Genomic DNA, 15,689 nt, shown 5'->3' on the forward strand with positions numbered 1-15,689 from the left:
AGGGCAAAACTGTAGATGCTGGTCATGTTTTCCTCTATTTCAGGAAGAATAATTCTTTTTTTTTTTTTTTGAGATGGAGTTTCTCTCTTGTTACCCAGGCTGGAGTGCAATGGTACAATCTCGGCTCACCGCAACCTCCGCCTCCTGGGTTCAGGCAATTCTCCTGAATTGCCTCCTGAGTGGCTGGGATTACAGGCATGCGCCACCATGCCCAGCTAGTTTTTTGTATTTTTAGTAGAGACGGGGTTTCACCATGTTGACCAGGATGGTCTCGATCTCTTGACCTCGTGACCACCCACCTCGGCCTCCCAAAGTGCTGGGATTACAGGCGTGAGCCACCATGCCCGGCCCCTAGGAAGAATAATTCTTAAAGAGAGTTTAAGGGATGATAGAAGATCTTTTTTCCTATCTCTGGAGCACCTCCCTTCTCAGCACTCTGTCTTCTGCAGATTTGAATGTTTCAGGAGACTCTTAAGAACTTCCTTTGTGCTCACAATCAGAAAATATTCCCCAAGAAAAAGCAACACATACCTGCTCTTTGACCTCAATGTTATGTTCCCCTTCTAGAATAAGAGTGACGGCTTGCATAATTTGCTTTCCATGTGTACTCATTATTTTATCTATATGCTGTAAAACAATGGGAAATCCATAATTATCATCTGGGAAACAAAGAAAAAGACCACCGAATGAATAGAAGGCTTCTAAAAGTTAAACATTATCATTCACAACTGCTTCAAGCACAACATTACAGCATACAGAACTAGATGCCAAAGAACAGTATTTACTATACTTTCAAGCTGCAGTTTTCCTTCAAATATATGTCACATATATATACATACACACGTATATACACATTACACATATATACATATATACATAAAGTTGACCTGACAGAATATGAAAGTACAATCATTGGGGGTCCTCAAGCCCAAAGATATTAAAGAAAAAGGAAACACAGACCAGGCATGGTGGGCTCACGCCTGTAATCCCAGCACTCTGGGAGACCAAGGCAGGCCGATCACCTGAAGCTAGGAGTTTGAGACCAGCCTGGCCAACATGGTGAAACCCCGTCTCTACTAAAAATGCAAAGAAATTAGCTGGGTGTAGTGGTGTACTCCTGAACTCCCAGCTACTCAGGAGGCTGAGGCAGAAGAATCACTTGAACCTGGGAGGTGGAGGTTGCAATGAGCCGAGACTGCACCACTGCACTCAGGCCTGGGGTACAGACCCTCTGTCTCCAAAAAAAAAAAAAAAAGGGAAGCATAAAAAAATTGGATGGACTGGGGTACTAGGAGAAGCCAGGGACATGGAAAATATGGTGTAGATTTCCTAATATTATCTTGGAGCATAAATGCGTAATGATGACTTAAAAGACAAGTGAGGCACAGAGAAGGGAAGCACCCATATTTCCTCATCTACCTGAAGGCTACTTATATTGTTTCTTGGAGAACGTTAGAAAACATCGAGAAGGACCCCACCAGCAAGGCTAGGCCTCTCCTACTCTGACATGTATCCACTGCTTTCTATACTGACATCATCAGAGGTCAATCCTGTAAATGTGGGTAGGGAGACAGTCTATGGAATGGTTCTGAGAATTCTCTGAAGGGAAAGAAGCAGAGGCCCCAGACTAAGTGATTTAGGCAGATGAGAAAATCCACTGGACAGCCTATCAGGTAAGAAAAAAGTAACAAATCAAGGTAGGTACTAGTCATGTTTTCTTCTGTTCCAGGGAGTAGGGGAGACAGGACATGCAGTATGGAAGTGGAGAGTAGGGGGTGATATGGTGAAGCAGCTCCCAGAACACCTATGAAAGCGACAGGTCTAGACATCAACTCCTTGTTTCTTTGGAAGAGGGTAGCATTTGAATCACACTTATGGGCAGATGTCAATGAGGGCAGAGAGAGAGAGCAATGTCTTGCAATGCATATGCAGGGCTAGCTAATTTGGAAGCCTGGGTGATTTTACTTACAGGACGAGTAGAGAGGAGATTTCTAAGAAGTCCCAATGTCTTCATCAGCACATTCAAATCTGAATCTGATAATAACCGGAATAGCTGTTCAGTACTTAAGCTTCGTAAAATATCTGCTTTTATTTTTTGTTCAGCCTGAAATGCCATATTCTGAAAGGATTAAAGAAGTTGCAAGAGTCATGTCTACATTTACTTTATTAAATTATATTTTAATAGTAACTGATAACTTTCAAAGTACAAACAGAATCTGCAGAAAATCTTTAAGGATAAATCCCTTTATTTTCCTGATTCTTGTTAATCACCTATATTTCTGTCTGTCAAGAGAAGGGTAACTGTTACTCCTAGATATACTTCTACATGAGGAATATGACCACTTTCAGGCATAGGCATTTGAATGTCTTAAGATTTCTCAAATAAATACAAAACTCATTTATCACTTTTAAGAATATCTTTTTGGTTACCAAGTTGCCTGCTGTACACAAAATGAGTATTAATGATTACACTGTGCCATGACTTTTGAGAATGATTTCAAAGAACTTATTTATGGAAGAAAATAAGCAGTGAGTTTTGTTAACTTTACTGGCATGATAATATCTATTGTGTTCACAATACTATGGTAGGTGTTGGCATGGCTGGGCTATATCACACGGGAAGCCCTCCAGAAGGTAGGAGGTATATCTGCGCTACCAGTAATCCCAGGTGGCCAGTAGCTATTTTGCTCCTTTTTCTCTAATTTGTATCATGGGTTAGCCCAGCTGAATCCCAAGCTATATATGTCTGAAGAAAACAAAAATCATGGTAAATGCCAAATAACAACTTATAAATCAACTTTTGATACAAAAATCTCTTGTATAGCTGGGCATGGTGACACACGGCTGTAATCCCAACTACTCTGGAGGCTGAAGCACAAGAATCGCTTGAACCCAGGATGGTTCAAGGTTGCAGTGAGCACAGATCATGTCACTACACTCCAGCCTGGGTAACTGAGCAAAACTCTATCAGAAAAAAAAAAAATCTTGTAAACTAGAGACATAATATGTGGTTGTTGCCCTCCAGGAACTTATTAAAGTGCTAAGACATTAGAGACCAAGTTACATAATGATGAGAGGCAGCACGGCAGAGCAAAAAGAATACTATGTATCAAGAGACCAGGCCAGAGATGATTCTAAGGTTTTATATTTTGCAGATAGAGAACACAGCAGCTGGTAATCTGTAGACTGATGAGAATAAGATAGTTTGTACAGATTAGAAGACTGGTATAGGTTCCATTTCCAGCATCAAAGTTGTGCATATCGGAGAAGCCATTTAAGTGATAGACTGGCGGAATAGGTAACAGTTACATCTGGATATGCAGATTTTAAAGTAACCTATTAAAGGGAAGTTGAAACCACGAAATGAGAATGAAGTCCCTGAAATTGATGTAAAGAGAATTGGAAACCAGACACTGATGGGGGAATGTTCCCAGAGGAGAGGCTGACAAGGAAGCAAGGTAGAAACTGAGTTAAAAAAAAAAAAAGAAAAGAAAAAAGTCCTCCGAAGAAGTTTCAAGAAAGAGAAGTGCTAAAAGCTGTGCAAAGTTTAGGAGAAAAATAACTGTGAAACTATAGATTTGTTGCTTTCTTAGAAGGTAATTATTTCTATCCCAAAGTCTGTATAAAAACACAGCAGATACAGCATGGAACAGGGAGAAAAATACAGGCTTGGAAAAGGTTCTGAACCCATTTCCATTATTAGCTGTGAGGCCTTCACTCTCACAATTCACTTACCCTCCCTAAGTCCTAGTTTTCCATTTGTAAGGTGAATATATACCAATATATCTTAAAATAAGAATTAAGAGATAAAAATAAAACACCCAGCTTAATGTCTGGTACAGAGCAATTAAACTGTACATAGAATAAGTATGTTTTAAAAATCAATTTAGGATCATTCTATTTTCAATTTCAAGAAAAGTTTAATAATCTTAAGGAGAAATAATTCTCTAACCTCATAAAGTTTTAGAATTTATTATAAATTATTTACTAAAAACTGTTAAAAAATTAGTAAGTATTTATGCACCAATTTTGTTACCTTGGACAAGTTATTTAATCATTCTGCAAAAAATGGCTATGTGAGGTAATACATATGTAAATTAGCTCAAATTAGCCATTCCACAATCTATATATCTTTCAAAGCATTGTATTTGTACATTATAAACATATATAATTTTTACTTGCCAATAAAAAAATAAAATAATTATTCTGTGTCTTAGTTTACTTCATCTATAAAGTATGGTAAGAATTTCCTGGCCGATATCATCAAGTTTGCTCTGCAGAGCAAAGGAGATATGAAAGTGCTTGTCAAGTAGGTAGCACTACACAAAATAGAATATGTTCATGATGAGGAAAATTTATTTTCCCAGAATTAGATAAGTTTCAACATCTATTCACTTTTCTTAATAATAAATAAGAGAACGGAAGCATAACTTGCTTAGAGTTAAACCTTGCTTACAGTTGAACCTTAGTTTAGTACTAAGTCTTCTAGGTCTTAGTCATCAGAAAACTAGAACAAAATAGCAAGATTTTTGAAAAATAAAATTCCAGACATTTTAAATAACACATTATTTATAGTTCTAATTTAGACAATAGCTCTATTCCTTTTGTAAATTATGATATATATAAAAGTGAAACGTACCATTAAAGCCCAAATTCCATTCACTCGTAAAGCAGGATTTTCACTCTGGGTCAATCCACAAAGTAACTCTACAGCTCCTGATTCCAAAATTGGCTGCCATTGGACAGGAAAAAGAAATCACAGCTTTTAAGTCAGGTTTACAAACTAAATGTGCATATGCCTTGGCACTTTGCCTGTGATTTCTTGCCCACTCTTACCAAATTCTAGTCAACTTTTGCAAAGCAGGGAGTGATGCAGCCATAAAAATCATATTGGGAAGGGCAAAGACAATTATTTTCTCATAAGTCCCAAAAGTCAAAAAAAAAAGAAAGAAAGAAAAAGAAAACAAACCAAACCAAAACACTCCATCATTTCCTTTTTTCCGTGTAGTCCTGGAGGATTCAGGAGACATCCTAGTTATCTGTACATCTCACACATACCCTTATGATCTGACTACCTAGTTCCCCACTCTCATCGTTCTCTGAGACTCTGTCACGTTCTGCTTTATGTGTCTATCTTGTGCATTCCCTATAAACTCTGACTATGAAGTAATATGGATGGTAAAGGAAAGAAATATACAGGAACTTAGACAACCAAATCATCCTCCTTCCAAACTGTCAGTCTTATTCTAAACATGCTGCAGAATTTTATCTTTTAGGATATTTTCAGGACTACTTATCAATTATACAAGTAAAATAGTCCTATACTTTTACAGTCATGCCACATTTTACACCTAAAAAACCATGCTTTAGTCTAATTACTTAACTTTATTTATGATACTTGAACAAACATGAATTTTTGGTAATTTCTAAAAAAAAAATTCAAACCTTAGAGGATTAAGATTTACCATCACCAATGAATGCTTAAAGGTCACTTGTCAAGAGGATTCTATAAATGTCAGAAGCAATTCAAATCTACATACCCATTTTGAAAAAGGGGTAAACATTTCTCAACTTTATAATCTGTGATACTGTAAAAATTTATTTTGAAATAAGTTCAAACTTATAGAGTAGCAAAAATACAAGGAACTCTCAGTCTTTTCCCAGATCCGCCAGTTTTTAACATTTGCCATCACTGCTTTATCGTCTCTCTCGTACTAGATACCTAATCCACATTATCTACCTTTTCTGAACCATGTGAAAGTAGGATGCATACACCATGCTCATTTTACGCTTAATACTTCAATGTGTATTTCCTAAGAACAAGGATATTCTCTTAGCCATAGTACAGTTACCAAATTTAGGAAAGGTAATATTAAATTAATACTTTTATCAAATCTATAGTCCATATTCTAATTTGTCAATTGCTACCAAAAAATGCTCTTAAAGCATTTCTCTTCCCCCACCTTGGTTCAGAATCTAGGTTTTTTTTGTCGTTTGTTTTTGTTTTGCTTTGTTTTTTAATTTTTTGAGACAGGGTCTTACTCTGAAGCCCAGCCTGGTATACAGTGGCATGATCATAGCTCACTGCAAACTCAAATTCCCAGGCTCAAATAATTCTCCTGCCTTGGCCTCTTGAGTAGCTGGAACTACCAGTGTGTGCACCACACCTGGTTAATTTTTTAATTTTTAGTAGAAACAAGGTGTTGCTATGTTGCCCAGGTTGGGAGTTTATTTTTCAATATAAAAAAATCCTATGAGTGATCTTCTGCCTGAGCTTATCTACCTATTTCCTAATCAGACCCTAAATATTCCGGAGGCAGATCTGGAGCAATATAAGAGCAGTTAAGGATGATTAATGGTGGCACACTGGCTGTGACTGGCCAGTTATCATCGGGCCAAGACCCCATCTATAAGGCAGATGGAACTGATGAACTGAGGTAGCTCTGGTGTACTATTTTGCCTTTCTCTTCTGTCAGAGTAACTACCAGTCTCTCCCTGTTTTTTCCAAGATTCCTGCTTGTTGAATAACTATTTCTGAATCATCATCTTGTTTTTTTGTTTTGTTTTTTAGATGGAGTCTCCCTCTTTCACCCAGGCTGCAGTACAGTGGCGTGATCTCAGCTCACTGCAACCTCTGCCTACTCAGTTCAAGTGATTCTCCTGCCTCAGCCTCCCTAGTAGCTGGGATTACAAGCATGTGCCACCACCCCAGGCTAATTTTTGTATTTTCAGTAGAGACAGGGTTTCACCATGTTGGCCAAGCTGGTCTCAAACTCCTGATCTCAAGTGATCTGCCCACCTTGGCCTCCCAAGGTGCTGGGATTACAGGCGTGAGCCACCGCACCTGGCCAGAACTTCCATCTTCTTAATACTACCTTTCTTAATTACAGTCAAAGCCTTCAAGTGCTATAATATATAAAATAAATTCAACACAATGGGACTACTAAATGCACGATAAACCTGAGTTCATGATTGGGCAGATCAGAGGCATTATGACATAATAAAACTAACTTTATAAGGTTTTCCCCTCCTTCATTAAGGTATATTTTAGTTTTTCCTATTAAAAAGGGAATACATACTGAAATATTTTATAAAATGCAGAAGTAAACACCCATCCAACCCCTCCCCAAACAACTATCATTAACAGTAAACATCAGAAGATGACTTCCCAATGACAGCAGTTATCTCCTTGAAATGATTTATAATTCTGGTTTACAAAATTTAGTCTTAATTTATACTTTAGTAAAAAGATAGCCTGAGCATAGTTTAGTATTTGTAAGAAAAATTATTTCTTACATTCGCAGTTTGAGGCAGTGTAGATGGACTTTAAGCTGTAATATCTTTTAAACAAGCTCAATATGCTAGATGGAATAAAAAGAATGGGAAATAACCATATTTTAAAATGAATAATTTATTTGCACGTCCCCACCCCTATGCAATCAAACAATTCAGACGTCATTTTTAAACCCAACCCACAAATTTCAATGTCAACTACTTAAAAAGTATTTGGGTAAGCTCTAGTTGTACTGGGCAAAGTCTAGGAAAAGAAAATCTATACTAACCTCTTTGCTTGGAGAAAATTCAAGAAGAAGATTACATAGCATGGAAGATGCTACCACTAGGATTTCATCTGGTGCATTTTGTAAAACCTGTGGAATTAAAAAAGGGATACTATTAACGGTTTGGAATGATGAAGATAAGATATAAAATGACTAAATAAAAACAAGAACAATGATCTTGCAACCTGATTCTTCATATTGGAGAGATGGTTAGGAAGGATCCACTTGATACTATGTCACCTAGTGCTATAATTATAACTGACTAAGGCCCTCAAATCTATCTTGCTAAGAGAAGCTGCAGCCTCACTGGGGGCTTTTGCAGGGAGGAGACAGACATGTTAGGGAAAGATACTCTGAAATACTTGAAGGCCAAGGGACTGCTCTGGGGTAAGTTAGCTCATTCTACTCCATCAATCAAACCCCTTATGAATGTACAGAATGGCCTTACACCCTGTCTTTCCAATGTGTCACTAGAATGGCTTGTTTGAGCAGGAGCACTGACAGATCAAGCAAGCTACTACTGCACAGGCAGGACAGCGTGGGAGACTGGTTCTCAGGATGGAATCACACAGACCTTGTTCCAACCCAGACACCTCCACTAACTAGCCTGAGCCTGCATTTCTTCATCTATAAATTGAGGAAAATCAGACCTCCTTGATAGAACTATCTAGGATTAAATGTGATATGGTAAATAATAAGGGAAGTACCACAGGAGAGAAATGAAAAACAAAGACTGGATACAAATTTTGGCTCAACAACTAAATAGGTACATGTATTACTTAGATATAAAATGGTATCTGCTTCACAGGATTGTTATGAAAAATAAATGAAAAATTTTAGACTAGTAACTGGCACATAGTCATGGCTCTATAAGTAAGGCTTTGAAAATGGTAATTTAGTACCATAATTGCTCTTACTATCAGGCACATAATAGGTATACAGTAAACTAATCGCCATGGACCTTCACGGAACGAGAAGGCAACATAGCAGGATGACAAATGTTAGTTGCTATTATTAGAACCTGTCCTTTCTAGATTCTAAGAGACAAGTCTTCATAAACACCACCATTTATATGTAATAATCACTTCAACTAAATCCTCTGCATCTGGGATCAGATCAGGCTCAGGCTTATGATCCCAAAAGGAGTATTAGGAGCTCTAGTTATATAAACCAGAAATGGGTAATCACAAAAAATTTCAGACAGTTAAATATATTATCTGCTTTCCTTGGCTAAACCAAGTCTGAAGTTCTCAAGTTAAGAATAGGCATAAATTGGCTGGGCGCGGTGGCTCACGCCTGTAATCCTAGCACTTTGGGAGGCCGAGGTGGGTGGATCACCTGAGGTCAGGAGTTCAAGACCAGCCTGGCCATCATGGTGAAACCCCATCTTAAAAAAAAATAATAATAAGCATAAATTATAAAGTAGAGGCAGCTTGCCTAAGATACCGTGTTTTAACTCTCCTGTGGACTGTTCATTGATAAGGATCAAATTAAATCTCATATACTATGCATGCTGAGCTCTGTCTGTCACAACCTCCCTAAGGCCCTATTCACCCTTTCCTTGCCTTGCCCTTCCTCTATCTCTTAGGTACATCCCACCCAAGCTTTAAAGTCATCCTAGCCCTTTCAGTCAGAAGTCATTCTATTCTCCTCTGGGGTCCCATTGCCATGGTTTGTAACATCTCTTAGGATCCTCATGACTGTCAATCTATTCAAATTCTTTTTTTTTTTTTTTTTTTTTTTTTTTTTTTTGAGACAGAGTCTTGCTCTATTGCCCGGCTGGAGTGCAGTGGCGCAATCCTGACTCACTGCAACATCTGTTTTCCAGTTTCAAGCAATTCTCCTGCCTCAGCCTCCTGAGTAGCTGGGACTACAGGCATGCACCACCACACCCGGCTAATTTTTTGTATTTTTAGTAGAGACGGGGTTTTACCACATTGGCCAGGATGGTCTCGATCTCCTGACCTCATGATCAACTCACCTCAGCCTCCCAAAGTGTTGAGATTACAGGCGTGAGCCACCATACCCGGCAGTCTATTCAAATTCTTTGCACCATTATGCCAATCTCCCCTTCTAATAACAGTTACACTTCCTGAAGAAATAATCTGTATCTATGGTCTAATTTATACTGGCCTGTAGCAACCCAATGGCACTGCACAAAATGGGTGCAAGCAATAATCATTTTCTAAAACTATACTACTTAGAAACACTGGTTGAAAAAAGTCGATGCCTATCAAGCCTTTAAAAAGTTGCTTTGGTTGACATAATTCATTTTTGAAAATGTTCATTGTTTATAAAAATTAGTTTGTTTTTATCAAGTTTTATTAGATAACATCTAATGATAAACTAAAGCAGAAGAGAACCTATAAATTTAAAAACCACTTACCTGGTGCAGTGTAAGGTATGACATGTGAAATTCAGAAGCTGACATCTAATACTGACCAAACAATTTCACCAAAATAGGAACAAAAAACAGTCACAAATAATTTTTTAAATTAAAATCCAATGCCTACTTTCTTGCAGTTTGTTAACCAACAGTTAAAAACACGGAAAAGCGGCCGGGCGTGGTGGCTCAAGCCTGTAATCCCAGCACTTTGGGAGGCCGAGGCGGGTGGATCACGAGGTCAACAGATCAAGACCATCCTGGTCAACACGGTGAAACCCCGTCTCTACTAAAAATACAAAACATTAGCTGGGCATGGTGGCGCATGCCTGTAATCCCAGCTACTCAGGAGGCTGAGGCAGGAGAATTGCCTGAACCCAGGAGGTGGAGGTTGCGGTGAGCCAAGATCACGCCATTGCACTCCAGCCTGGGTAACAAGAGCGAAACTCCGTCTCAAAACAAAACAAAACAAAAAACACAAAACACGGAAAAGCAAACGGGAAAAATCAACAGACACGCAAACAGCCTCTGGACTAGAGACTAAAAAGCATCTGAAGTAAATCATTTGTTTACTTCCAAGCTTTTAATACTATAGTTTAAACACAGGACAAAATTGTAGTTTGATAGTAATTGTACCCACATGTGCCCAAGTACACAAAACCCTTCTAGAATGCTCACCAGACCTTTTCCCAGAAAGAACTAAAGAGAAACCACATTACTCCATTTCTAATTTGTATGATAGATGGCTACTCAGCTGAGCAAGCAGGGAAAATGGCCCTGGATGAAAAGGTAGTTAACTGGGGAAGCAGAAGAGCACTTAAAAACTCTCAAATGAACAATCAATAAATCAAGATCAAGCTGCTATGAAAAAGGTACAATCTAAAAATAATAAAGAGTGTGAACAGTAAAAGAAAACACCACTTAAGTGAGGAGAGCCTTAAAAAATCCAGAAATGTCAAATCTGGCCCCAACAGTTTTGGATAAAGGATGGTGGACCTGAAATAAACTACTGCTGGTGAGAGCTGGCACACTCCATAAGCAAGTGTGTTCCAAGCATAGAAAGGCACTGATATTATAGTTGGAGAGTATGGTGTAGGTAAATAACCATTCTGAGATTTGGGGTTCTTAATGAGGTTCAGGAAGCAAAAGGGTATCAGAGAATGAGGAATATTCAGAAGAGATGACATATGTCTCATAGGATGGAAAAGAGTGAAACTCAGGAAGGTGTGCCAATGGATAAAAATGAGTCAAGTTCAATGTTACATGCTGCTTAGGCATGCCCACTAAAAAGAAGTTAAAGAAAGATACTCTTCTGATAGGCCTCATAAGACCACATTGTGACACTTGTTTAGACTAGAAAACTCTTGTAGTCCCCGACAGCTCCTCAGTAGCGAATCATATACCCAATCTATCATTTCTTCCACTGAAGTATCTCCAGGGTTCACATGGTCTTTCCTAAGCCACTCCTACTGCTTTATTCCAGGACCTCAACCATAAATCATATACTCTGTGATTAGATGAGCCTCCTCAATGGAAGAACCACTCAGCATGTCAACCCCCAAGGCCACGGCATTGGTCTGACTCTTCCACTTTGTCCTTACCTGCCCACTGTTAATTCTCATTATATCCCACTCCTATATACTACAGTCATAAAGGTATCCCTGCTGTTCCCTACACATGCCATACATAATGTTTCTCCTCATGCTATTCTGCTCCCTGGAAAAATCCTCCTGTTTTCCTCCTGCTCTCAAAGCCCAGTTCCTTTTTTTCTTTTGAGATGGAGTCTTACTCCGTCGCTAGGCTGGAGTGCAGTGGCATGATCTTGGCTCTCTGCAACCTCCGCATCCCAGGTTCAAGCTATTCTCCTGACTCAGCCTCCCGAGTAGCTGGGATTATAGGTGCGTACCACCATACCCAGCTAATTTTTGTATTTTTAGTACAGACAGAGTTTCACCGTATCGGTCAGGATGGCCTCGATCTCTTGACCTCATGATCCACCTGCCTCAGCCTACCAAAGTGCTGGGATTACAGGCGTGAGCCACCGTGCCAGGCCAGCCTATTTCTGCCACAGTGAAGCCCCTGCCCCCCGAATCTGAAGCTTTAAGCCAAGAGTAAGAGATCTGTGGTAAAATGCTTTTGGTAGGCTCACTGTACCTGAAGGCTTTGCTTAGTACATACTAGGTATGCGAAAACAAAACAAAACTCTAAAAAATTAGGCTGACTAAATGCAAGCATATGATCACTTAAGAAAAAAACGATAGATCAAAGACCAAGTAGACCTATAGTTTTGTAATGTATCAGGTGGATAACATTATTAGCAGCCACTTGATGCATGCTCCAAGTCTTGATTCAGATTTATTTGTCCTGAACCTTTTTGGGGTGGACAAAAGGAGCTTGCAGAGAAGACTTAACATCAAAGATGTTATGTTAAAAAATATCCAGGGGCCAACAAGCACTTTGGGAAGACAAGACAGGAAGATCACTTGAGCTCAGGAGTTCAAGATAAGCCTGGGCAACTTAGTGAGACCTTGTCTCTACCTAAAAAAACCAAAAAAATTAGCCAAGTATAGTGGCACATGCCTGTAGTCCCAACTACTTGGGAGGCTGAGATGAGAGAATCACTTGGGTTGGCAGCGGTGACCCAAGGCTGCAGTGAGCCATGATTGAGCCACTGCACTCCAGCCTGTGAGACAGAGTGAGATCCTGTGCCATTAAATTAAAAAAAAAAAAATCCAGGGATTGCTAAAAGACTAAGGAACAACACATTATCTCTGTAAATGGCAGATTCCTTTGCTTTTCAGAACTAAAAATTACAAGGATAATTCTGGATATATAGTTAAGGTGCAATATTAAACGAACAGGGAGATCAGGTGAGTAACTAAAGCTTAGTTAATAAAAGAAAATCTGGCCTGTAGTTCCCCTTCACACATGAAGCATTTGTAGACGCTCAGAACGTCAGATTTAAGAAGATAAGTGTTCAAAATACTCTACACAAAAATCAGACCTACTCCTAGACTAGGGAGTACTGTTAACTAGCTCAGTTCACTCTAGGCTTTGCGAGTATGGCTGTTACTGGCTGACCCTTTCTTCTTACCTTCATTAAAGGTTTCCACACAGCATGATCCTGGAAACTGGTTCGAAGCTGCTGCACAGATCTGGATAAACTGTGCAAACATCTACAAAGAATAATCAAAATTAGCTTCATAAGAAACCAAAACTCTTACTTTTCAAACAAACTGGTTGACATTTCACAATGACTAATGTACACTTCAAGCATGTCTATATTGTTAAGCGAACTACATCAGACCACTTCATGGGGTTTGGAGGCTAGGCTCTCTGTTAGACAATGGTATATACTATGAATTCACCTGAGCGTATTTTTGAGGAACATTTGTAGTCTGTGTTTACTCAGTGAAGGACCAGAAAGGAAACAGGTTAAACACATGGCAAAACGTTTTTATTCAGACCATTTAAAGCTCATACCTGACGGCAGCTAACCGCACCTTGACACTAGACTCAGACAAGCCAGTCACAATTCGGTCCATCATATTTTCAGTCTCAATGATCTGGAGAAAAAGGTTAATGCTGCATAAATAACAACATGAAGGTGACAAACTTCACTGCTTGTAAATGCAAGTATGTTAATATCCATTAAAAGTTTAATGCTGTTTTTGGCAAGAGTTTTTACCTCTCGAACAATCATCTTGCGGTGGGGCAGGCAGCTCATCAGAAAGGTAGGTCTAGCCCACTAAGGACCTGTCAGGCTGAATGACAGGCGTAAGGGGGCAAGTTATGTTTGTTTATTTTTAAAGACATTTAAAACAAAAATTAAATGGTATCAATATTGCAGAGGTGTTGGATAAACAATCTTGAGAAAAAGTAAAAGAAATAAATGAACTATCATTGGGCAGGTTCCTTCCAGAGTGAGGTTCTAAAGAAATCACAGTCCATGCTCAGCCCTCATGAAATGAAATCTGGGCTTCTGACAGAGCCACACTGTGGCTACTTTCTTACCAACTGACTGAAACTGAGTCTCATATTTAAAAAAGTAATCCTTGCCATCTTTCACTATAGCACTAAGTGCTCTACATACAATCGCTGTATCACTATAATCATGAAGCTTTATTGTTTCAACTTAAAAATAAGGTAACCTGCAATTTGCCTTCATTAAGCAATGTCTAGATGCAAAATAAACAGTGTATGAGGGAAAGTGAATTTGACTTGTGTGGGCCTATGGAACCTTTTCATATTAGAATAAAGTACTCATGACATCACAATACAAATATTAACAAAAACACTTGTTGAGCTCTTCTATGTGTCAAGCATTGTGCGAAGCATGTTATATGACTCAATTAAACCCTCACTTTTCTGTAGGCATTATTCTGGATAGTACAGAGCTTATAATCACAGAGCTGAGATACATACCCTGAGTCCATAGGCTCAGACACACTTGTAACAGCCCTGGTTAAAGTAGTCCTTTTGTACTCACCAGGTAGTTCCCAATATGGGCAACTCATTAATAGGAGTCATTACTCTCACCTGGGAGAATACCTGGACCAATAGATCTTAACCTTGGTTGGCCTTGCAGAAGAACTACCTGGGGAGATTTATTTATTTTTTTTAATCCTTATGTTCAGGCCATACAGCACACCAATTCAATTAGATTCTCCAGGGTCAAATCTAAGCAGCTAATTTTTTTTTTTTTTTAAATCTCCTCAGGTGACTCCACTACACAGCCAAGGTTGAAGATCAGTGACCTAGACTAAAATGAGAGGATTCAGAAGGCTGACTAAGAATACAAGAGAGTGGGAAATCTCAGGATGTTTCAGCCAAACAGGAAGAGAAGAAAATATTGTTAAAATTAATAATGATCAGAGAAAATATCAACTATGAAGAACAGGGAACCACATTTCAGCTGTAGGTTAGGAATGGTAATTTTTACCAGTTTCCAAAAATATTTTATATATTGATTTACTCCTCACCCCAAATCAAACCTAATCCCATTCTTACTTATATAAACAACCACTCTCAGTCCTCATTGTCACCTCTATTCCCTAAACTCCTCCCTTTCTCAGTCTACCTACTCCCTTTGACTCTCTTACAGCTTTTCCCCCAGCATGGAGGTCCTGCTCAGACATGCCACTTAGGAGACCGATTCACTTTCTCACTGTCCTCCCACCACTCATTACTCCTGCTCCAGATCCCAACTGCTGATGTTGCAGCACTGGAAAAATCACCACACATGGCTGACAGTCCTTTCAGTGTAAGCGATCCGACCTCAGCAGCACCCTCACTGCTGGTTGACCAGCTTTTACCCCCACTGGAGATGTCCATATTCCCTATGGTAGCTACCTGTTTTTTTTGTTTTTTTTTTTTGAGACGGAGTTTCGCTCTTGTTACCCAGGCTGGAGTGCAATGGCGCGATCTCGGCTCACCGCAACCTCCGCCTCCTGGGTTCAGGCAATTCTCCTGCCTCAGCCTCCTGAGGAGCTGGGATTACAGGCATGTGCCACCATGCCCAGCTAATTTTTTGTATTTTTAGTAGAGACGGGGTTTCACCATGTTGACCAGGATGGTCTCGATCTCTTGACCTCGCGATCCACCCGCCTCGGCCTCCCAAAGTGCTGGGATTACAGGCTTGAGCCACCATGCCCGGCGGTAGCTACCTCTTACTTGAAATTCTTCCTGCCTTCCCTCACGCTATCAGCCACTGTGTGCCTACCTCATCTTTGTAGGGACCTTGCTTT

The 15,689-nt window shown here is 39.4% G+C and overlaps 1 protein-coding gene across 12 annotated transcripts in view; it reads right to left on the minus strand.

The window, feature by feature from the left end:
• The window catches only part of ARMC8 (armadillo repeat containing 8), a 120,256-nt gene that overhangs the window by 21,913 nt on the left and 82,654 nt on the right, over positions 1–15,689 (minus strand). For all 12 annotated transcript variants that reach the window (XM_074405856.1, XM_039461799.2, XM_039461800.2 and 9 more), the window contains 6 exons: positions 13,426–13,508; positions 13,037–13,118; positions 7,563–7,649; positions 4,640–4,732; positions 1,970–2,119; positions 532–627 (listed from right to left, as the gene is read on the minus strand). In XM_074405856.1, coding sequence (XP_074261957.1) covers positions 532–627; positions 1,970–2,119; positions 4,640–4,732; positions 7,563–7,649; positions 13,037–13,118; positions 13,426–13,508 — 591 coding nt within the window. The remainder of the gene's footprint in view (positions 1–531; positions 628–1,969; positions 2,120–4,639; positions 4,733–7,562; positions 7,650–13,036; positions 13,119–13,425; positions 13,509–15,689) is intronic.

Source organism: Saimiri boliviensis, chromosome 9 (genome assembly GCF_048565385.1).
Source record: "Saimiri boliviensis isolate mSaiBol1 chromosome 9, mSaiBol1.pri, whole genome shotgun sequence".
NCBI classification, from domain to species: Eukaryota; Metazoa; Chordata; class Mammalia; order Primates; family Cebidae; genus Saimiri; species Saimiri boliviensis.